Source organism: Tursiops truncatus, chromosome 7 (genome assembly GCF_011762595.2).
Source record: "Tursiops truncatus isolate mTurTru1 chromosome 7, mTurTru1.mat.Y, whole genome shotgun sequence".
In the NCBI taxonomy this organism is placed as follows: Eukaryota; Metazoa; Chordata; class Mammalia; order Artiodactyla; family Delphinidae; genus Tursiops; species Tursiops truncatus.
This window is the reverse complement of record NC_047040.1, coordinates 26,390,540-26,415,592: the sequence shown is the minus strand read 5'-3', so window position 1 is coordinate 26,415,592 and position 25,053 is coordinate 26,390,540. Positions and strand designations below refer to the sequence as shown.

Sequence of the window (25,053 nt, the reverse complement as noted above, 5' to 3'; positions counted from 1 at the left end):
TTCCAGACTGACCAAAATTATTTATTGATTTATTATTTTAAGGATGTTCTTTGACCCATGGTAGAAAATAAAGAGCAGTGCTTGGATTTGAGATTGTCAGTATTTTATCCTTCTTGTCTAGAGCAGCAGACACTTGGTTTGTGTGATATGAATATAATTCAGAGAGAAACGTAAGGTGTATAAAAATTCAGGGAGTCCTTCAGTCTAAAATGGTCCAAATTGTTTTGTTTTTCTGAATGATGGTAAACAGATTTGGACAGTTAGTCATGGGTGTTCTTAGAATAAGGTTCCAGCCAGTCTTCATAAACAATGCTTGATCTGTAAAGGAAAAAGAGTTAGATGTTGATTGCATCTTTTCAGAAAGGAAATGGGGAAGGAAATAGTGTAAAGTGAAAAAGAAGAAAAAGCACAAAATGAACCATCACTTCCAAGGTAAGGCATTTCCTTGCTGCAAGAACCTGGTTTCAAGTGCTGCACTTTGGACTGTGATAGTATGGTTTTCTAGAGCAGTAATTGTTAAAAACTACTTCAATTTTTCAAAGAATATAGGCTAATGCTTTTATTATTGTTATGTTCCAACTAAATTAATCAGCTATTCTCTGGTTTGTTGAATCTCCACTGCTTAATTATAGTACAGACAAAGATAGGATCTATACGTGAAAGCAAAAACCTCAGAAGTTTTTGCTTGTACACTTTTACAAAAATGCTGTATTTCTAAATAACCCATATCAAGGAGATGGGTTAATATAAATAACTTGTTAGTATTAATATAATATTAATTATATTAATGTGTTCTGGTTAATATAAATAACTTCATTAAGAAGCAATACTAATTATATCCACAGCATATAAGTGAGGCTGTTACATTAAAAAAATACAATATTGAGAAACCCTTATATATTAAAGAGGAAACAGATACCTTGAGAGCTCCATTTAGACAGACATGATGTGCTTGACAAAAGCTGTAGGGATAATACAGTTTAGAGTTAGAACACAGTCAAATTTAATAAGAGAGCAGTATAGTAAGTTAACTCAATTCTAATTATTCCTAGTTATAACTCTAGAGTTTATTTAAACTCTGTATAGCTTACTGTTCTTAATACTGGATTTATGGCTTTTCCCCGATTTTGTAAGTTTAGCTTTCTGAGTACGTGTTATGTTCACATGGTTAAAATTTTTCCTTGAAAGTATGAAAGAGTTTATAAAAAAAAAATGTTCTTCACCACTGTCTCCCAGCTATCTAGTTCCTCTCTTTATAGCAAAGTTGGTAGAGCTATTATGCATGTATAAGAAAATACAAATATATGTTTGTAAAAATCTTTTTTACACAAATGGTGGCATGTTCTACAAACTCTTTTGCACTTGCTTTTCTCACTTCATAATGTATCTTAGAAATATTACCATAATCATAAACAAGGGTGTCCTTGTTCTTTTTTTAGGTCTGTAGGGAAATTCACTGTGAAGATGTACCAAAATCTATTCGATACATCGTACATTGATGGACATTAAGTTGTTCAAATATTTGGCTATCGCGAGCAACACAGTAATGAATAATGAATATGAATAATCATATATCACTCATTTCACTTGAGTGCATGTATGTGTAAAGACTACATCCCTTGAAGTAGATTTGCTGGAATTAATAATTAATACCACATCACCACATAGGGATTTTAATGATTTATATTCCCAACAAGAATGCATGAGATCACCTGTTTCCATACACTGTCCTCAACCTAAAGTGTGGTTAAACTTTTAATTTTGGCAATCAGTATATATAAGTGTAGTGTTAATCTGCATTTCTTTTATTATTAGTGAAGTTCAGCATATTATATTCATATATATTTTTATTTCCTTTCCTATGAATTGTCTGTTCATGTACTTGTTAATTTTTCTATTGGGTTGTGGTCTTTTTATTAATTTGTAACTTTTTTTAAAATTAGGCAAATGAACTTTCTGATGTTGATTGCAGACTTTTTTTTCTGGTTTGCTATTTGTCCTTTGACTTTGTTTCTGGTGGCTTGCCACTTAGATAAAAAAAAGAATGTGGTTGAATTTATTGAAATTTGTAATACCTTCTGGGTTTTGTATCAGTGTTGGAAATGCCTTCCCATTCCAAAAGTTATAAATAATTTTCCATGGGTTTTATACTTTTAGCTTTTACATTCAAATGTTTGACTCATGTGAAATTTATCCTAGTAGGAGATCGAGATCTGCCTTTATTTCCTAAATGACTATACCCTTGTCCAAACAATATTTATTGAATGATTCTTCTTTTATCTAATGTACTTATGGCAGTACCTGAATGTAAAACATAGTTTATAGGAAAAAAGTAAAGTTTAACCAAGATTGTCAGTGAAGATATGCTTGGCTTAGTTTTTTCTTTTCTCCTGTTCTCTTTTCTTCTCTCCTTTCCACTTCTCTTCCCACCCCTCTGCTTTTCTTGTCTTACTTTTTTCCAAGTTGTTAGACTTTATAAGTCCATATTTATATCAAAGCTGTCAACATAGCTTTACTGAGATGTGGTTAGATTAGTTTTTTGGGGGAATGGATAAGTTTTTCAATTTTGTTGCAAAGTTTTAAATTTACAAGTTATATCATGCAACTTTTTTTTTTTTTTTTTTTGCGGTACACGGGCCTCTCACTGCTGTGGCCTCTCCCATTGTGGAGCACAGGCTCTGAACGCGCAGGCCCAGCGGCCATGGCTCACAGGCCCAGCTGCTCCGCAGCATGTGGGATCTCCCAGACCGGGGCACGAACCTGTGTCCCCTGCATCGGCAGGCGGACTCTCAACCGCTGCACAACCAGGGAAGCCCTATATCATGCAACTTTATCTTGCATCTTTATTTTGTGTGGTGTGTTGCTTTTCAGACCCTCTGGGTGAAGCTGCTATAAATTGATGGCAGAAAGACATGTACCACAATGTTCATTGCAGCTCTATTTACAATAACCAGGACATGGAAGCAACCTAAGTGTCCATCAACAGATGAACGCATAAAGAAGATGTGGCATATATATACCATGGAATATTACTCAGCCATAAAAAGAAGCGAAATTGAGGTATTTGTAGTGAGATGGATGGACTTAGAGTCTGTCATACAGAGTGAAGTAAATCAGTTAGAGAAAAACAAATACCATATGCTAACACATATATATGGAATCTAAAAAAAAAAAAGGTTCTGAAGAACCTAGGGGCAGGACAGGAATAAAGACGCAGACATAGAGAATGAACTTGAGGACACGGGGAGTGGAAAAGGTAAGCTGGGACAAAGTGAGAGAATGGCGTGGACATATATACACTACCAAATGTAAAATAGCTAGCTAGTGGGAAGCAGCTGCATAGCACAGGGAGATCAGCTCAGTGCTTAGTGACCACCTAGAGGGGTGGGATAGGGAGGGTGAGAGGGAGACACAAGAGGGAGGAGATATGGGGATATATGTATATGTATAGCTGATTCACTTTGTTATAAAGCAGAAACTAACACATCATTGTAAAGCAATCATACTCCAATAAAGATGTTAAAAAAAATTGGTGGCAGGAAGTAGAGAATTGGCCACTATGAGATAAATTTAATTTAAGCAAGAACACTAGAAAAGGAGATATAAATTTTAGCACCAGGTTTGCCATTAATGATGTGACCTTCACTAAATAGCTAAGTATCTTTGGCCTTCGGATTCCTCATTTTCATAACTGCTTGCTGTAAAGGATTTTGAGATCTCTCCAACTGTAATATTAAAGCATATTAGTATTTAATATTAAAATTTATTCTGACACAAACTCCATCTTACAGAGGTGTTGTGAAGATCTAACAAGAAAAGATAAATGTGAAAACACATTTTAACCTGTATAATAATGCACAGGAATGTTAAAACCCACTGAAGTAAATCTTATGTATATAGTCAGGTCCTTACAAGATATCTTTTTAGAGTTATTATATAACTGATTGATAATAAGTAACATTTGTATGTTCTCTTATTGAATAAGAGAGATAGAGAAGATAAGTTGTTTTAAGCTCAAAAGTTGTCCATCGTCAACCCAATCAGTTCAGAGTTGCTGTAACCACCAGAGCATGTGAGATTGTACCTTCATAGTTGATGCAGCCGTTGGAGTCTTCTTGACCTGCCATCAGGGCTTCCACTTCTTCCTCTTTCATCTTTTCACCTGATGAAACAAAACTCTTTCTTCAAAAAGAAAACCAGAGAATATTTTCAACATTCCACTGTAAGTGATCAGTTTTGGACTCCTGGAGACTATAACCTCTCGGAGGATAGAAACTAAGCCCTTCCTGTTCTCTAGCCAGAAGGTTATCAATAAATTGTTTTTGAATAAATGACTTAAATGCACACTATATACCTGATCATCCAAACTCTATCCTGTAAGAACTACAATGCTGCACATTACTTATTCAATACCAATAATTTAAGTTATCATTTCCCCCAAATAAACTCATTGACATTGAGGTTAATTGATATGGTCATTAACTTTTGACTATTCTTTTTCATTTTCTGTTTGTAGTCTTTCCCCCTACTTATTTTGGTTATAACATGATTGCCCTAATTCATGCTCTTTCCTATATATTCTGTCCTATTAAGTCCACTGAAATGAATATTTCTTACCTAGTGTAGCTAGTACATGACGAAGTTCAGCACCCATAACGGTGCCATTGCCTTCCTTGTCAAAGACACGCAGACCCTCAACAAAGTCTTCATAGGTGCCCTGGTCCTTGTTGTTGGAAATAGATTGCATCATGGGCAGAAATTGTTCAAACTCAATTTTCTTGGCATTCATCTCTGGAAGAAATTGCAGTTTGGAGAGTTATTATCTATCATTAAATGCCATCTCTGAGTCACAAATTAAGCTTGAGAGTTCATTCTAGATCATCTGAAAAATCTTCATACAGCTTAAATTTCAGTTGGTAAATGACTGATGACAAAATGTTTGTAATAGATAATAGCATGAGCTCTGGAGTCGTAGTGCTTAAGCTTTTATCCTCAGCCCACCATTTACAACTGTGTGATCATGGGCAAGTTTCTTTTTTTTAAGTGAGCTATTTATTAATTTATTTATTTAATTTATTTATTTTTGGCTGCCTTGGGTCTTCGGTTGCTGTGTATGGGCTTTCTCTAGTTGCGGTGAGCGGGGGCTACTCTTCGTGCGGTATGTGGGCTTCTCATCCTGGTGGCTTCTCTTGTTGCAGAGCACGGGCTCTAGGCATGGGGGCTTCAGTAGTTGCATCACGGGAGCTCAGTATTTGTGGCTCACGGGCTCTAGAGCGCAGGCTTAAGTTGTGGCGCACTGACTTAGTTGCTCCACAGCATGTGGGATCTTCCTGGACCAGGACTTGAACCCATGTCCCCTGCATTGGCAGGAGGATTCTTAACCACTGCGCCACCAGGGAAGCCCCATGGGCAAGTTCCTTAACCTCTTTGTGCCTCAACTTTTTCATCTCTCAAAAGAGATACCTTGTAGTGGTAGTGTGAGCATTAAATGAGATAATACATGCAAAGTCTCTTACAATATCTGGGACAAACTGAGTGCTCAATCAGTGTTAGCTACTGATTTTATTAGTATTGTCAATTTAATATTTTCTATAAACACTAGGGAAGCAATATAGAAATATACTGATAACAAATCCATTAACATATAAATGTAGCAAAACCTAACTGAACTTTAATATATATTCCACTTTTGTCTGAGCTTTTGTAGAGCCTTCAATTTCTTTAAATTTTAAGTAATTCAGAAAAGAAGCCTGTGAGGAGAGTGTGTGTGTTAAATACTTTGCGATCTCCTGATTTCTCTGCAGTTTTAGAGGCCTGGAGATAAGAATTTTTTTTAGTATCTTCTGACAAGATAAACAGTATTCACAGCAAAAGTATAAAACAGACTATCCTGATGTATACAAATGGATAAAGTTATGTACCCCTAAAATCAAAATTCCCATTCAGCAGTCTTTCCTTATAGTGTAGAAATCTAGTACATTGAGTAATATTAAGAAGATTAAATTTGAATGCTGAATAAATGAACATTTACCTAATAATTCCATTAAAGATTAATGTTTGATAAGTTAGAAGATGGCATTTAAAGATGAATTTGGCTTATTACGCTCTTCCTTTATCTCATGCTCCCAGCTACTTTTTGCATGATTTACTTGGACATTTTCCTCTGAAGAAAATGAAGTTTGAGGAAAATTCCTGCAGACTGATTTAGAGGTAGGTTTTTTGAAATCAAATTTTTTTTCTTTTGTAATAAAGGAAAATGGTCTTTTCTGGAAAAAAAAAAAGATTATTTGCCTTCCCCTCCTTATTTTCCTTATGGCAAGGATAAATAGCCCAAATATCTACTTGAAAAAACTTCAATTTTGTCTCCTTTTTTTTTTTGTTCAGAGTGGTATTTTTCAATAGACTACTATACTTGCCATGTATCATGGGATTGGAAAAAATTTCCTTGTTCCAGACTAATGACTGGATTACTGTATCCAGCAATGACTTCTTCAATTTTGCCTCTTACATATCAGATCACTGACTTTTGCCTTAGGATTTACTTTGGGGGACTGAATGCAGATTTTGGCTTAGGTTTTTAAGTCTTTTTACAGTTCTTAGAAACAGAAAATAGTTTTATTAAGGTGTCATCTGTGTGTTCTTAAATTAGAAAGCTGAGTTTCCTTTAAGATGGTTTTTTTTTTTTGGCCGCACCCCGTGGCAGGCATATGGGATCTTAGTTCCCCGACCAGGGACCGAACCCATGTCCCCTGCATTGGAAACGTGCAGTCTTAACCACTGGACCACCGGGGAAGTACTGTAGGGTATGTTTAGATAACATGGTGATGATGATGATATCAGCATTAGATATCATTTCCTTTCATTAACATGAAATTATATCATGCTTACAAATTCTAAAGGAAGGTTAACTTATTTTATGAGGATAAAAACTAAGACTCTAGATGGCCAAGAGGCACACTTACCATAAAAAGTAAATTAAACCCTATTCTGTGGAACTTCTCTATAAATCTCTCTCTCACATAAACACACACACACACACACACACACACACACACACACACACACATCCCAACTTCTTGGAAAAACATGTGTTTACCTTCATTGCTGGGGTTTCCCAGAACCGCCTTGACCTCTGCATTGGTGGGATTTGTGCCCAGAGCCCGAAGGACATCACCAACCTGGCTTAAGGTGATCTTGCTATCGCCTGTTCTGTCATATAGGAGAAATGCCTCCTTGAATTCTGAAAGAAGCAAGAAACATTAGGATGCTTTTTTCCTACTTCAGACCAATAAATTAATCCAAACTTCATCAAGGATCCAGTTCAAACTCTCCTCTACAGCTTTTGCCAGTCACTTAAGTTTTTATTGTTGGCTCTCCCTTTTCTAAGCTCAACTGACAACTCCCTTCGGACATTTCTTTTGGGGTCTATTTTAAAGCAGGATTTCCAATTTCAAGTCATATGTTCTTATTCATCAGATATGGAAATTGAAACTGCTAGTCATATTTATTCATATCTCCTTCATCTGCCTGGGACACAGGACTGGGTTAAGAAATTCTGAGGCCTTGAGAAATCTTAAGAATTCCTCATAAAATCCCTTATATAATTAACAACGTTAATAAAATTTCAAGAAAACAAATTTTTCAATCGGGGTTGTGTCATGTGAGGTTAAACCAAACTTCTTAACTTATACAGAAAAACCTGCTCTTGAGGTACAAATTGCCTAGGCTCTTCTCTTAACTAGTTTTCTTCAGGAGTAACTTCATTTTTCAGGAAAAAAAGTAGATGAGGCCAATTTCTAAGTTCTGTAGTGTCATTTAACCACTTCAATGTATGACTCTAATAGGCTCCGAGTATAACTGATTCTGAAGACTTATTTGTTTGAATCTATTGCTATGGTGATCACTTTAAACTTTACTCTTTTTTCATATAATAACGTATGATAACATGTTGCTGTATTAGCTTTAGAATGTAAGTACACGTTTTAAATTAAAATTTTATGGAGATAAGTATAGATTCACATGCAATTTTAAGAAAAAATACAGAGATCTCTTAAGTACTCTGTCTAGTTTCCCCCAATAGTACCATTTTACAGAATTACAGTACACTGTCACAACCAGAATATTCACATTGATAGACTCCACCTATTTTACTCAGATTTCCCTAGTTTTACTTGTATTCATGTGTGTATGTAAGCACATATTTTAAAAGTGTTGTCTGTTTTTATCACAATCACTCTATTGTTTACTTTCCCTAAATTTTGTCATTCTCCTTTGATAGAACTGGTTTTGCCTTTCAGGATTACATTAACAAGGAATTAAGAAGTATACACCAAAAAGACAAGAAGAGGTGCTACTATGGATTTAGGGGCAAGTAAAGATATTTTAATTGAACTTTTAAAACTTAACTAAATTAAAATTTCTGGAGAACCTAAAAGTACTGATGGCAGCTTGTTGGAGTTAATACCAACAACATTCAAAAACCCATTTGTGAATGAACTGGTAGAGGTGAAAACATTCTTTTTAGTCCATTAGTGGTCTCAGATCGAGAGATGCTATCTAGATAGATTACTCAGCAAAACATCCTATTTAACTATCCCTTCATCCCCTAATCTAAGATTGCACCAGACATTATGTTAACAATCAACTATAGATCATGTTATCATTCTTTGCTGAAATTTCCGCCTCAAGTTCTATGCAAATTGACATCACAGATCATTTCCCCAACTTAAAAGGCATGCGGCAGGCACTGTGGGGTCATTAGTCAAATATTATATTTTATCTTTCTACGGGACGTGTGAAACTGAACTATCTTTATTACTGGCTCCAGGCTTTCATTCAGATTGCTCGGAGGGTTCACTATTACCCTGGTCAGATCTTGATGTAGAAATAGGGTTTTATGAGCTGTAATAGAATCTCTCTGACATGAACCCTTTTGTTGATTCAAAGGCCAAGGCCAGAAAAATGTTGCTCTTCCTACACCAGATTTTTAAGGCTTAGTTATTCTCTTGAAGAGTCTAAAACATGGGTTAGCAATGACTGCCTACGGGCTGGCTGCCTGTTTTTGTAAATAAAGTTTTATTGGAATACAGACATGCCCATTCATTTATGTATTGTCTATGGCTGTTTTCATACCTCAGTGACAGAACTGAGTTGTTTTTACAGAGACTGTTCTGCCAACAAAGCCTAACATATTTACTATTTAGCTCTCTAAGAAAAAATTTGCCAGCCCTTAGTCTAGAACAACACTGTTCTAGGGCTTTTTGTGATGATTGAAATGTTCTGTATCTGGGCTGCCCAAAAGGGTAGTAGTTACCTTCCACCTGTGGCTTTTGAGCACTAAAATATGACTAGTGCAAAGGAGAAAGTAGACTTTTAAATGCATTTATTTTTACTTAATTACAGGTTAAATTTAAAGAGCCACATGTGGCTAGTGGCAACTCTACTGGACAGCACAGGACTTACACCTTTAGAATGCTATAATTTTCTAGTGTTTTTTTCTTTACCCCAAACTTGTGATACATTCAAGTAGAGCAGCCATGAGAAAAACTCTAATCATTGAAGAAGGAAGCAAACAAAGTATGTCTTTATTTATTTCTTAAAATGTAATATTTCCTTTTAATTTAAAATGCTTACATTTGTTTTCCTGGCACAGGAGAAAACCAGTCCACCACACCGATGTTTACTGAACCTCTATATCTAAAACCTATTTTACAGATGGAGTAATGTGGTTAATGTTCAGCACCAAGTCCTCTGTCTCTGAAAGGGTTTTTAAGTCTTCTATTGCTTGGTGCTACCATAGTTTGGCAGTCATAATGACACATAAATTAGATATTTAAGAGGACTGGGGTACAGTAGCAGATAATGTAGCAGCATCATTAGTTAAAATACATTAAAAATCAAACAAATTAGAGTAGAATTACCAACTGTTTTCAATAAGAAAAATTAGTCCTTTGTAGTATAATTTCAAATGATCATGGGTTCTGAGTCATCAGGTCATCTAATTTGTCTGCATGAAGGCATTAACCATGATGTGGATATATATGAGTCTGTACAATAGCAAATATCCTTTTTTTTCTTAACTGATTTCCAAACATGAGATATTCCAGACACTGAAACAGGCTGAAAAATGTTGAATCCTTTAGATAGAGAACTGAGTATAATTATAATTATGTACCTATGAGTATTATCACAATTATTTATATATTATAAATCATAACATATATACATACTTATCATTATGACCAATATTCAATTTATACAATATTGTATAACTGAAATTTTCTTCCATCCCTTCTATAGATGTATTTTTGTCTCAGTTTATTTAAATATGTGACTCTTTCACTTCATAAGACATTCTGCCCTACACTTTCCAGTGAAACAAGAGTCTTAGGGCACAGGATCTCTTGGATCCAAAGACCTGAAGAAGAAAAAGTGGAAGTCTTAGGGAAACTATTCATATTCTTTTGAATCTCCAGAATTTGAAGTCTTCTAGTTAGAAACTGTTTCTATGAAATAAATTTCTAATTAATTTAAAGTAATATTAGATTTTGACCCTATCACTAATTCTTTGGATCTTCGAGTCAGTCTCAACACCTCTCTGGGAGCCTGTCCTGCATCTCTAAAGATGGACCAGGAGATGGCTAAGGCTCCTCCCACAGTTTTTTGATAAATAATTTTCCCCTCATTTTCTCTGACTGCACATTTTTTCTATATCCACTTCACCTGCTATTTCTCTCAACTCACTATGGTGCCCACTGAAATTATGTGTATTTGGTAATTGGGCAGTTTTAGAATCAATTTTGTTTTCTAAATTGAATAATTTAGACCTGCCAAATCACTCTTTAGGGATTTGATTAACAAATTAGCCATCCAGACTCCACATATTTTGGGGGGGTATATGTATGGTATTACCTACTGTATCAAATTGGTTCTATTTAGAAATCAGTGAATACAAGAAATTATTTTGTGGTATTTAGCTTTTGTTTGCCTAAACTTTTGATTACTGAGAAGGGTTCATGTTGAGAGAATTTATATTTAGAGTGATTGAGAGCATTTCTATTTAGAGTGACAACATCAGTGGGGATAATTAGAAAGAGCTAATCTCATCTCAAGAGAGTTGGTTTTCTCACATGCCATCTTTATGAGTGTGCACATATTATATCGTTTAGACTTACCATCCTGCTGTTGCTGAGAGAACTCGATCTGTTAGAAAGAAATTAACCACAAAGAATATTTTAACCAAACAAAAATGTCCTGATTTTTAAATGTATCCCAGCTCATTCCCTGAGTAATCTTCAAAGTAAGCTGAAACTGTATGCCTACTTTTCAGAGTTCAGGCATAGCTTGGATACTAAGAGGTTGAGCCATGCAGTAACATGTCTTGGAGATGAGTGATATTTCAGAGGCTAAGAAGCGCTCTGCCTGCCTCTGGAATAGAGAAGCTCAATTCACTTACCAGCAATCTGGTCAGCACTGAAGGACTGCAATGGCGAGAGAGAGGAAGAAAGAAAGAAACAACTAGTACTCTTTCAAATGCGTTGACAGAAGAGAGTGCTCTCTGCTCTGAGATTTTTAGGAAGCTATGTAGGTGTCATAGAATAAGAAGGTTGCCTTAGGATACTTTTGAATCTAGGAAAAATAAAAAGCTGTTGCAAAAGATAGTTAGGGAACATCTTTCTATATCTTAATCCATGAGTCAATGATTTAACAAATGCTAAATCGAATTCTTTCTGGAATAATATAATAACCTATGGTGTATTTAACATATGTCTAATATAGACACACTGCATTAAAAAGGTCATTTGAAGTCTTTCTTCTATTTAACCAGTATATTTTTACCCAATGCATGGAAAGTAGTTTATTTAATTTTAGTTATCAGCATCATTGGATTTTTTTTTAAGGTATAGTATTTTGCTATAGTTGCAGGTTTTTCCCTAAATTTAAATATAATAAAACTTATGTGATATAGAAAGTTGGTGAAGCATAAAGTACTGTTTTTGGGAGTAAGACATATTTTTCCAGTTGGCATAATACCTTGAATTAATCTCTCCTGTCCTCAACCCACTTTAATAAAAACCAAAAGTAGATTCTACACACATACTGAATATGTTCTCTCCTCAATTTTATTCCTATCTACTGTCTATATCTGTCTATAAATTACAAGTAGTTTTCTCACAGGACCCACCATGATGGAGCTTCTGGGCTGCAGACAGCGGCGAAGCTGAAGAGTGAGTTGAGGGCTGCTCCAGTCCCTGAGTGGGGGCCTCCCTTGCCGAGGCTGCCTTTTATTTCTGGAGAAGCTGTGACCTCACAGCTAGCATCAGGTTTCAGAGAGAAGTAGGCACTCCCCTTGGAGAGTTTTTTAGCTTTCTTAGGGCAAAGGGAAAGAGGGATCTGTACCCTGAGGTCTATTTTTAGGAAATCAGAACCTAAGAGTGGACAGCCATGGTGAGACCAATGCCTATCAGTACTTTTATGGTCTTTATCCCTGAGATGTTTTCTTGAGCATCTTCCTTTAAGAAACTTCCTATTTGTTCAGTGGCAGAGGAGCTTAGAATTTCTCTAAAGGCTACAGCTGATCCCTTCTCTTGGTGAATTATGGACTTTGCAAACTTCAAGTCAGCAGTTTTGGTATAAATGGAACTTTCTGGATGGGACTGGTTTGGGGTTTCAAATGGCAACTGCTATAGAAGAAACACTCTCCGCAGCTCTGTCCCTTATGGTAAAGTTCAGAGGACTTGAAAGGGGTACATACATTTTGTGTGTTTCTTGGGTCTATCCAAGTGAAAATCTGGTCAGTTTGTGAAATCTCCAATTAAAGACCACTCTTTGTACATTGTATTTTCAGGAGTATAGAGTTTATCTAAGCCAGGAATGGTTTTAATCTCCATTTTCAGCACTCTCCCTCAGTTTTCTTACATTAGGGCCGGGTATTTGCTTTCCCACCTGTTATCTTTATGGTGGCTGACTAGTCATATTTTTTGAATTCATGAAGTTCTTCTAGGAGGGATAGCTGATGGACCATTTTGTGTTCTTTTTCTCTCATTCTGTACATGTTCTTTTAAAATTTAAAAATGTTGCTTATGTTCTTACCAGAATGTGCTGATTCCCTTTCTGCCATGTCAAACATTTTATGACTCAGTCACCAGACTGAGAACCAAAAGAATACAAAGCAGGTGTTGTGAAATGCAAAGTTGTACTTTAGAATTTTAAAGGTATCCATGGCATTGGCTGGTAGTAAGTTTTTATGACAGCTTACCTGAAAATAGGGGACAACGCCCTTCCTAGAATGGTACTGAGAAGAGACCAGTCTAGTCAGAACTAAAGTTCAGACATGTTTATCAGTTTTCTACATATTTAAAGCAGCTCAAAGGCATAAAGAATGTTAGAGATAAATTCTAATTTAAGTACTGTTTCAGCAACTATTTTTAACGGAATGGTCACAAAAAGCATAATCTCCCTCTGCTAGGCAGATGTATACTTTGCAGCTTTTCCCCATGCCATTTGGAAAGAAATCAGCATTTAAACGCATATCATTTTTTGTCCAAAGTTTATAAGTAGTGAAAAAGATCTCATGGAGTCTGAGTCCCAAAATTAGAATTGAAAATATAACTTAAAAAATATTAGTAGTTGGGGCTTCCCTGGTGGCGCAGTGGTTGAGAGTCCGCCTGCCGATGCAGGGGACACGGGTTCGTGCCCCGGTCTGGGAAGGTCCCACATGCCGCGGAGCGGCTGGACCCGTGAGCCATGGCCGCTGAGCCTGCGTGTCCGGAGCCTGTGCTCCGCAATGGGAGAGGCCACAACAGTGAGAGGCCCGCATACCGCAAAAAAAAAAAAAAAAAAAATTAGTAGCCAGGTAGACATATCTTCATGAATAGATTGACATTTTGAGAGGTTGTTGGGAAATGGAAGTTCATAGAAAAAATTTAAATCCTTTGACTCATTAGGGGAAAATGAGAGGGAGGGACAAAGGTAGAAATTTGTCACCTTTGATAGTTGTGTAATTTGGAGTCTCATGATTTCTGATGCAAAAATTAAAGCCATTAGAGCAGACCGTGTTTCTTTGTGTTTTACTCTTGTATTTAGGTATTGTGTCATTAAATTTGAATTGCCCTATAATCAGTATTGAGCACTAGCATATATCTTTGGTAGAATTGATAACTATGGATAATACAAAACAAACTCATCAAAGTTGTCTTACATAATGCCCATCCCATCATATAACCTACATAATGCTCATTTTCATTTTTTTCAGATAGAAAAATGTGTCCTTGAATACATATAAAATACAATCAATTTGTGTCAAATCTGTCAAGTAAACTGGAAAGTCGTTTTAATAGCTGTATTTACGTTATAAATAAGCTATTCATAACCACTTGCCTATTATGTAAAGGTTTATTATTTATTAAAATATAATGGAGGCAGTTAAACTATTTCACTCTAGCTTTTACCTGTATCTTTATCACATAGAGAATGAGAGTGTAGATTTTTTTGTGCTTACTGAGGATCAAAGTAAACATTTAAGCAAGCTATTGACAATGGTAGAGAAGGCTACAGTTTAGTCTAGTCTAGACAATAAGCTATAGTTTAAAAGTAAGAAGACCTAGATATTGTGCCCATAGAATAAGTGGGAGATGCTATTTATTCTCTGGTACACTTTTACAAATGGCCAAAACATTCTCTTGTATCTCTTCCTGGGTGTTATAATGATGAAGTAATCAACCCTTTGAAGATAGGTGTGATATGAATACAAAATGTCAGCTGATTTGGGACTCAGTTTGCTATGTCATCATTTGGTTTGTTTTGAAAATTAGATTTTAAGTCTCTTCTATCTGGAATGTTCTCCTGTCATTTCTGCTTCTTAGAAATTAACTATCCTTCAAAGCCCTTGAAAGAACCTTTACTATTTGCCTAGCTCCTAGGATACTAGGAGCTATCCTTTCTGCCACTGAAATATGTTTTAACCTTCCTGGCTGTAAACTTTTGGGAAGCACAGGCTGTTACTGGAGACCATTTCCCTTGGTCCATGATGTGAACCCAAGTGTGAGCCTCTCCCTCCTGGAATGCTACCCCTGCCTTATACTTAGATTGTATCCCCCATAACTCTATAAAATACCTTGCCTATATTATATGCTCAGCAGAATTTTAATTAAATTAAAATCTTTAGAACAGATGTATAGTAAGTTCCTCCTTCAAACAAGTCTTCTCCTCTAGGATATTATCTTTTAAAAAATTTTTTATTTTATTTTTTTCTTAAGATTTATTTTTTAAAAATTTATTTATTTATTTAACATCTTTATTGGAGTATAATTGCTTTACAATGGTGTGTTAGTTTCTGCTTTATAACAAAGTGAATCAGCTATACATATACATATATCCCCATATCTCCTCCCTCTTGCGTCTCCCTCCCACCCTCCCTACCGCACCCCTCTAGGTGGTCACAAAGCACCAAACTGATCTCCCTGTGCCATGAGGCTGCTTCCCACTAGCTATCTATTTTACATTTGGTAGTGTATATATGTCCATGCCACTCTCTCAATTCGTCCCAGCTTACCCTTCCCCCTCCCTGTGTCCTCAAGTCCATTCTCCACTTCTGCGTCTTTATTCCAGTCCTGCCCCTAGGTTCTTCAGAAACCAGTTTTTTCTTTTTTACATTCCATATATATGTGTTAGCATACGGTATTTGTTTTTCTCTTTCTGACTTACTTCACTCTGTATGACAGACTCTAGGTCCATAGGATATTATCTTCCTTGAGAGAACGGACCTTGTCAGTTCCTTCAAAGAGCTTACATTCTAGAGTAGGGGCACACATTCTTCTTTGGTGCTGTATCTCCAGCACCTAGAACTGCCATGCATATAGTAGGCATGCTCATTTTAAATTATTGATGTATATGCCTTTATATTTCCAGAATCTTTCCTTGGATTTTATATAAATGTTATGATCAGGACTTCTAATTTGCCAACCCCCAATTTGTTTTTTTAAAGGGTGTTTCCATTTTAGCCTAAATACTTATCTTAGACTGTTGGTAAAATAACTGCCTTCCACATTTTTACGATTTATGTACTATTTAGTATTGGATTTAGGTAAGTAGTAGTCAGCAAGGTACTGGTACTAAAAAAGATTTTTATTGCAATGTTTTCAGATTATTTTTCACTTTGTGAAGTACTTTTCTAATAGTAATCATGAGGTTTGGTTAATTGATTAAAGACAAGATAAAATTTCTGGTATATAGAAGGAATTGATTTATAGAAAAATATTAAAATGCATTTAATCAAACAGGCTCTGGAATTGATGTATCTTAAGCTTTAGTATAACAAGAAGAGCTATAATTAAAGACGATCTGGAAGTTATGTGATGTTGAATACTGAGGGCTAATGCCCTAGGAAGGAACATAGACTACAGTCTTTAAAGAACTTCATCATCACTGCTAGATATTACAATAGGGCTAATGACTGGTGAGGCTAAGTAAAGACCTTAATCTAACCAGGGCCAGTTTTCAATCAAGAAAACATTGCTGCATGTTCTTTGATTTAATGCCTGGCAGGGAGAACAAAGACCTGGATGTATGCAAACCCTAACAAAAACTTAATAATTTTCACTCCAATCTTAGAGTTATGAGGAATCATTGTAAAAGGCTAGCAGAAGTACTATTTTGGAACTCTGAGAGTTTTGTGCTTCAGAACAATTCACTTAATTTAAAGGAAATAGATATTTTTATTGCAGTTTTTTATTTCAACAAAGGATATATTTAGGCTGGTGACTCTAATATGGTATAAAAAGGAGAAATTAAGATCAATGAGAATACAGTAGCAGCCCAGGTTGTCTAATACAAGAGAGAATAGATGGTTATATTGGATAAACTGATCTGAATAGAAGAGGAAATGAGTAATTCTGTGGTTAGGATGCCTAGACTAGTCAACTGAATTCAGTCACATTAGAGCAAAGGCTGAATTATTAAAATAATACAATTTAGACCCACAGGAATTAACAAAGAGGTTTAAGTGAATTTTAATAAAAATGTGACCTAAGTCTATACTACTTTGGATTTCTCATCAGCTTTCCCGTGAGAGTTGCACCTGCTCTACTTTGTGCATTTGTTTGTATGCAATTTAATTTAAAAATCCAAGTTGTGTTTACGTTCTTTCCTTCCTCTTTTTATTTTTAAAATAAAAGCATTTGTGAAAAATGCTTTGAAAAATGCTTTGTGTAGGTGTTTTAAGAAATTATAAGTATCTGCTTTTTCCTCCATATCTGGAGTAGAAGTTCTGTTAGTGACAACAGGGATATATGAATATTGATATTACTATTTTGGAGATTTCAGGTCTTTGATATGGTGGAAAGAGACTTAGATGGGGATTGAGGTATTCTGAATTTTGTTCTGGCTCTCCTGTAACAAATCATGTGTCTTTTGATTAAATAACTTCTTTTATCTGGGTTATAGCTTTCTCAAATATGAAATATTAAACTGCATGATTTCTGTGGTTGCTTATGGTTCTATAATGTTGTGAGTTTTCCATCCTTTTGTCAGTAGTATCTATAGCAACTCACTTTTTTTTAATGGAAAAGGGTAATTTGCCTAAAAATTTGGTAAATGATATTATTTTGAAGTAGTTTAGATAAAGAGGAGTTAAGCAAAATAAAATTTCATAACACTGTGTTCAGATGAGTATTTTATAGCTCACTTATATCAGGAGATGGTATATCATTGGGTACTTACTAGGTACAAAGAACCTCACTTGCCACAGTGGAAGGAAGAAGATAAAGTTGAATAAGATGTGGTTTTATCTTTAGGAAAAATTTTCTGCTCTGGCTTCAACTCACTATTATTAATTTATGATCAGAATAACAAAGATTTATCATCCATATAATTTACATTTTAGCCAGTATAACTGAAGCCATTACTACTAGTATATTGCAATTTTTGCCCTCCAGGTTCTGATTTGCGGGGAGAAACAAACCGTAGAAGTTGATGCAGAAACAAACTACGGAAAATCTTATTTTCATAAAAAAACTATTCCAGTATGAAGAGAAGCAGAAGAAAGTGTAGTATCAGCAGACTAAATATAATCCTTTCCACAGTTTCCATGAGTCAGATGGTGCTTAATGCCGGGTAATTATGGAAAGGCTTCTAAAGACAACTTGCCAGGGGGTTCATTTCAGCACTGAAATGTCGAGAGGCTAAATTTGGCACTGTCACTTTGTGGTCTCCTTGTCTTGCACAAATTTCATTATCTTTAAAATTAAAAGTGCTGTTCACTATTAATTGGTGAACATACATATTCCTTTCCAAACTGCCTTTTACATTGCAAAGACATTATCCAGTTACATATTACTTAAAATATAATTTTAGACAGAGTTACAGAATGCCCTTTAATATCTTCCCACTCCACTCCACCTGCTCTCTTCTTTTACAGAGTAGATGTTTCAAAGTGGAAACTTGTTACTGATACCTAGTGATAATCTCACATAAATTTTGGTTTGCTTCTGAGGTTATAATCATGCCACAAATGGATGAATATCGCAATTGGTTGAGATTTTAGTTGTATTAAAAATTAGTCTGTATTAAAAGGCCAGAGTAAAAGAAGACAAACTCTTAAAATTATATAAAGAAAACTTAGAAACAACTTATGTCTTCACTTATTTAGACATATGTCTTCACTTCTAATTAGAAATTGACTATGTCTTCTATTCCTATTTCTTTTCCTCAGATTAGTTAAGATTTAATCATTATACACGTGGCATTATATTTCTATATATGACTCCAAAGAATATTTGTTGAGATTTCCAGTTTAAATCATGCTACTTATTTGTAAACAAAATAGAAACCCATCCCATTCTTAGAATATTAACCTGATGGAAAAATTTGGAGGTCATGTTTGAAATATGTGTATGTTTAATTAAACAAAAGCAAAATTATTTTAAAATACAATAAATTTCACTACATTTAACAATATTAAAAAATACTTTGGTATAGTTTTTTTCAAGCTTTATTGAGATATAATTTACATATAATATTGTATAAGTTTAAGGTGTACAACATGATGATTTAACACATGATAATTTTGATATGTGAAATGATTACCACAGTAAGGTTAGTTGGTTAACATAGCCATCATACTACACAGTTATATATATATATTTTTTTGTGGTGAAAACTTTTAAAATTTATTCTCTTAGCAACTTTCAAGTATACAATATGGTACTGTTAACTATAGTCACTATGTTGTATTTTAGATCCCAGAACTTATTAATCTTATAACTTGCAAGTTTGTACCCTCCGTTCACCTTCACTCTTTTCTTCCATCCCCACCCGACCCTAGCAACTACCAATCTACTCTCATAATAGCATTTTTAACATCCATGTTCCATTTACAACTTGTTACAGGAAGCTGGAGCAAAGTGCCTGGGGGTCTTTCTAGTTTCTTAATATCTCACCTTCCATCTGTAAATGAGAACACCCAACCCGTCAGCAACAGGTGCTAAGATAGGGGGAAGCTGAGGAAAACAAAACAGTAATGAACTGCCAAGGTCAAAAGTCTTGATGACCTAGCTCTGATGTGTGCCTCTCACCTTCTGGCTACCGAAGGGCTGTGAAGGGCAATGTGAGAATCACCCTTATATTGACCACTCTTAACCTCATATCCTTAAGAGCAAAAAAGGTTCCTTTTCACATTCTTGGAAACAGCAACTTCCCTTTTATAAACAGGAGGTAGTTTAGGATATGGTTAACACAATTGACTCTGGATTTGGCCTGCTAGGTTATATCCTAGCTCTGTCACATACTTGTTATTTGATCATGGGCCTGACATTGAACCTCATTTAGGCTCAGCTTCTTTTCTTGCAAAATGAGGCTAAAAACAACCTTAGTGTAATGTTTTGTGGATTAAATAAGATAATAAGGCACAGAGTAAATTCATAATAAATACTGATTATTATATTACAAAAAACTTTATAATTTTCAAAGCCTTTCATGAGCCATGACCTCATTTGATTTTTACAACAATCCTTCTAAGTAGGACTGGGTTTGTATCAGCTTTGTTAGAGATGAGAAAAAATAATTTATAGATTAACACAAAAGGTCCTATACCTGGACAAGGACAAGTCAGGTGTTTCAATGAATACATAATATTTGCCTCCACTGAATACTCATCAGTAAGTAGATGTATTTATTGAGAATACTATATTTCCACCTTATTAACTGAAAGTTTAAATCTTCCCAAGCATATGGTCAATTGTTGCTGTGAGATTTGTTATTTGATGAGTTTCTGTCAATGCATTCTGTACCGTTACCACTTTTTGTAATGTCGCCCGCAGTATCTGGTCAGGGATGACCTGATTGAGTGGTGAATACAACGAGAATTAAAATTTAAGCAGCACAATGACAGACATGATTCAAAGTCCCATCACCTCAGAGCAATCCTGACATATCAGCTAAGGCATGCATCATGCAAAAAATTTGCTTAAACATTGAAGATCTTTTAAAATCTAGGCACATGGTCATCTCATACTTATTTACTTTTGTTATTTCATTTGGTTGCAGTTTTGGGCAACAGGTGTTAATTCTTGTGTTTGTACTTGAAACTAAACTTATGCTGGGTTTTACTTCCCACACTTGGCGATTCTGTCAGGCTTTAGTCTGGGCATTGTTGCTGGAAGTATCAGCTCTCTGAAAGCAAAGAGTGCTTAGAACCACCCAGGACGGTAGCTTTAATGTTCAGATATCAGCAGTATTTGTGTTTTTGAAAAGGATATTCATAGAAAATCCATGGGGCTAGGACATCAGGTAAGCATTCCCTCAGAAAATATAAAAGGTTTTATGTCAGAACAACCAAAGAAATGTTCTAAAGAAATAACCAATAAAGCAGGAAATCAGGTTGAAAAACACATTTAAAAAATTGATAAAACTCATTCATATTGTTTAGAGTTTATGCAGAGTCAAATATGTGGCTAGTAACATAGTATATTATAATATGGAACATAGATATTAATTGGGATAGTATTGAGGGATTAAATACTATGATTGTAATGACTATAATATTACACTAAAATAGTTCCACTTAAACGTCAGCCCTACTCAAAGTGTAAAGAACAGCTAGATTTCCAATCTTATATGATTTATGAAAGAAAGTGTAAAATTCAATTAAGTTTTGTTCTTTATCGAGTTTTCAGAAAGTTAATGAACACATATAACAACTCGATTAATTTCTTTAAAGTTCATTTTCTCTGCTTGAAAAACGTTTATAACTTATATGAGGTAATATATCTAGAAATATCACATGATTAAAAGCATCATAATATGAAATGTTTTAATGCACATTTTAATTAGTCTTCTTACCTATTGGGATGAAATTAGATTTTATAAAGTTCTCAAGTTGCATCACATTCTTTGGCTATGTTATAATATCTATAAATATGCACTGATTTCATATTGTTGAATGCATATCATTAAAGCCATTTAAATTCTTTTGCAAAAATATGCTTCTTTTCTTTGTTCTCTTTCCATTAGGAACGGGCTCTCTGAATGAAAGATAATCTGTTTCTTCTAGATTCATTTAACTTCTCCTTTTTTTGGTTTGTGTCCCTTATCAACATCCATCACATCTTTAATTCTACAATGAAATAGTGAAGATGGAGCATATCCCATCTTTACAGAGACTCTCTAGGAGTATTTCCTTCTTTTGCTTAGCTGTACTAGTTCACACTAGCATTAATTCAAGATATAGATGAAAGGATAAACCAGTTTTCAAGATACAGAAAAGCATCACTTCTCTGCTATGCAGAAGCAATCAGTTTATTTTTTTGGATTTAAAAAGTGATTTTTTGTCTTTTCTTGGAGACTTCTTACCTGCCAAACTAAATTTTTATTTATTTACTTATTCTTACTCTGTTCCTTGGGGAAGAAAATTAATGCCTCTTTTCATTAGTGGGATACTTCTTTTTCTCCTTAAGAAGACACATTTTTTTCTTTCCAAATGCTTGTAGTCCCAGATACAAAGGGATGATATTGTCTTATAAATCACAGTAAATATAAAGAGGAATAGCTTTGACACTGATTCATAAAATGGGGAGTCAAAGAATAGAGGCAATTGGAATTATTGCAGTGGCTATAATCATGCTTATTGTATAATGTAGTCAGTGTGCATCTATAAGATATTATTAACTAGTATTGCTGGAGATGAAAAATTTGATTTCCTCATAATGAACTGTATGCATGCAGTCCTCAAGACAGAAAAACATTTACTGGAAGATATGACATTCATTTTTGTCTCCTAAGTGGATATAAATTAGGAATAGTTCCTGATCAATATTAGATTCTACGACCAACTATTTTCCAAATATGACTTCAGTTACCTACTAACTCAAGAGAAAATGTCTGTCAAGATCTACTTCTACTCTGAAACATAAAATTTCATGTTTAATTGGAATGCTATAAAAATTTGGAATATATTTACTTAATATCATCATATACATCTAAGGGTGATCTGATTCAATATTTATGTCAGGAATATTTTTAAGAATCTACAGTTATACTCAAATAGTCAATGAATTATTTATTTATAGGTTAGCTTGGCTGTTGCAAGTAAACAGCATATTAAATGTCAGCAAGTATTAAGTTAGCAAAATTCAGATTTATTAAGCACAGAACTATTGGCTTAAGTGAAATGATCACCTCCTAGGCACTTTCACCCACTAGTTTTCCATATAAGGCAGGGTTCCCTACATGAAGATTTTCAAACTGTCATTCAGACCAATCAGAGCCCAATGAATGAGGAGATGGTGCACATTTGATGGGTCACATTGCCAAGAGGAAACAGGCACATCCATGGCGTCATTCTTCCAAAAGCGGATAATCTTTTGGCAGTGGAGAACTTTGATCACAGCAAAGTGTTGACATGAAAATCAATCACATTCTCTTTAGTTCAAGATCAGTATGCAAGAGGTCAAAGACATAAGCTCAAAACCGTATAACTAGCAAGTTTTACCATATTTGGGGGGGGTTAGTTTCATTTAGAAGCAACTCACATTCTGAATTAAATAATGTATATATAAATAAACAAGATGACAGTTATAGTCACTGAAACACTTGAGTGCGTAGTTGTCTGCACTGGGATGTCATTTAGTGTGGTATCAAACTTTATTAAGCAAAGCTGGAGGGGGAATTGAATTGCAAAAATCTCTTTTTCATATGAAATAAAGCAGATGTCAAATAAATACATCTCGGACAACTGGGTCATCAGCTGTTTTTAAACTTTTGGAAACAAGTAGGGACTAAAACTTTCCTTTTGATGTAGCTTTAAGGAAGAGATCCAGTTTCCATAGAGATTTTATTAAAAAAAAAAAAGAAACCACTGGTTTAAATGTTTATAAAATTATACATTTTGCACTTTGACAATTTAGGGAAAAAAGGAAACAGAAACAAAAAGTAGAGCAAATACAGGTTCCAAATATAATGCCATACTCATAATAATTTTAGTGAAATTATATGCTACAGTTTATTTACTTTTTAAATCAAGATTCTCTTCTACCCAAATCCACCAGTTTGCTTAGTAATTCCATTCCTCTCAATGAAAAATATGCCCCTCTGAAAGTTCCTAGTGTTCCCTACTGTTGAAAGATGTTTCAGTGACCAAACAGTTCACCCTTTTCATTACCTTAATGGCAGAGAGGTCAATCTTTGCTTCTTTGGGTGGGGCAGGTGCAGGTGCAGGTGCAGGTGCCGGGGCAGGGGCAGGGGCTGGGGCAGCAGCGGCAGCAGGTTTCTTCACGTCCTTCTTTGGTGCCATTGTGTTTAAAAGGATGGGTTTAAAAAAAAAGAGAAGGAGAACCTCCTAAAGAACCTGTCAAACTGATTCTTGGAAGAGGAGTGGTGGTTTGCCTGATCCACAGACTGGTGTCTTGAAGGTGGACCCAGAGCATTAAATGGTATAAGGGCATGCATATATAGTTCACTTAGTGCCTAACAGCATCTTGACACTTGAGGCTGGATTGGACAGTTTGCTAGTCCAGGGGGATGGCATTCCGGCCCAGACTATAAATGGAAACTAAAGGGTCAGGGCTTCATCAATTTTTTTAACTCCTCGTGCGCTGTTCTTCCCCCCTCCCTCTACCTCCGTGTATAAAGGAGAAAGAAGTATGACAAAGCCAGCCAGATTCAGATCCTTTGGTGAAAGTAAAGTAGATTGACTGATCCTTTCTCTTGGTAGAATGACAGTTCTGCTGAAGTTGTAAATCTTTTTTCCCCCCTATGCCTAAGAAACTTTCCTGAAGGATTTGATTTCAACTTGGAATTTTGGCAGAGGCAGTATCACCAGCTTTCACGCAGCTTATTTTCTCATGCCCCTCCTCCCTTGCCATAATTTGCAAGAAAATGTTTGTCAGCAAAGAGGTGATGGTGTTTAAAAATAAAAAGCAGACGTATAAGGAAAGCCCATTAAGTCTTAAAGTGGCTTCCCTTCTACGGAGTACAAACTCTGACTCTCTCTCTCTCTTAAATGGTGGTGAATTGTATGCTAAGAAAAATAATTAAAAACCCCTTCCTGTCACTTAACTTTTTTCTATAATGAAAAATATCAAATGGGATGGAAATAACAGGAAGATTTACCCTCTTGCCAAACACTTTTTCTAAGAGTTAAGTAACTTTCAATCACAGTAGATATTTATCCATTTTACTTCCTAAATGGAACTAAGCCTAATTAGTTATCACCTAAATTTTTTATCCATACTAGGGAGATAAGATAAAATTTTAAATTTACCTAAGTGGCCAGAGAGATAAAGAGAGAAAAGGACTTTATCAGTAGGTGGAAATTTTGGTGAGTAACTTGAAAGTTTTTCCTTTTCTGTCCTTGGCTTTCTCAGTTTGCAAGACTAGACTTTCATATGAAGAAACACGTGATTAGCCAATGTGCTAATCCTGTAATTAGCCAATGCACAACCCTCACTTCTGTTAACTTGTGAGATATATAATTACTGAGTAGTCATTAATCAGTAAAAAACCAACAAACAAAAACAAAACCAAAAAAATCCAGTAGCAAGTTTGGGATTTTTTTTTTTT

At 35.1% G+C, this 25,053-nt stretch overlaps 1 protein-coding gene across 2 annotated transcripts; it reads right to left on the bottom strand.

Moving 5' to 3' along the window:
- On the bottom strand, positions 1-23,921 carry MYL1 (myosin light chain 1). Of its 2 annotated transcripts, none has more exons than XM_004327473.3 (7): positions 23,654-23,921; positions 11,175-11,202; positions 7,097-7,240; positions 4,618-4,791; positions 4,085-4,162; positions 920-962; positions 1-318 (listed from the first exon to the last, which is right to left on the bottom strand). In XM_004327473.3, the coding sequence occupies exons 1-6, from the start codon at positions 23,783-23,785 to the stop codon at positions 934-936; spliced, it is 585 nt and encodes a 194-aa protein (XP_004327521.1). In that variant the 5' UTR covers positions 23,786-23,921; the 3' UTR covers positions 1-318; positions 920-933. The 2 variants fall into 2 exon arrangements, with proteins under 2 accessions (XP_004327521.1, XP_073663405.1); XM_073807304.1 differs by lacking the exons at positions 11,175-11,202; positions 23,654-23,921 and adding exons at positions 11,456-11,480; positions 12,185-12,273.
- Between the last annotated feature and the right edge of the window lie 1,132 nt (positions 23,922-25,053).

What these genes read in the sequence shown, in the direction of transcription:
- MYL1 (XM_004327473.3), bottom strand. Translation starts at nt 23,785, where the DNA reads ATGGCACCAAAGAAGGACGTGAAGAAACCTGCTGCCGCTGCTGCCCCA. An exon ending in TTGACCTCTCTGCCATTAAG is followed by an intron (nt 11,203 to 23,653) that starts GTAATGAAAAGG and finishes TCTTTCTAACAG; the next exon opens with ATCGAGTTCTCTCAGCAACA. An exon ending in GGGAAACCCCAGCAATGAAG is followed by an intron (nt 4,792 to 7,096) that starts GTAAACACATGT and finishes AATTTCTTCCAG; the next exon opens with AGATGAATGCCAAGAAAATT.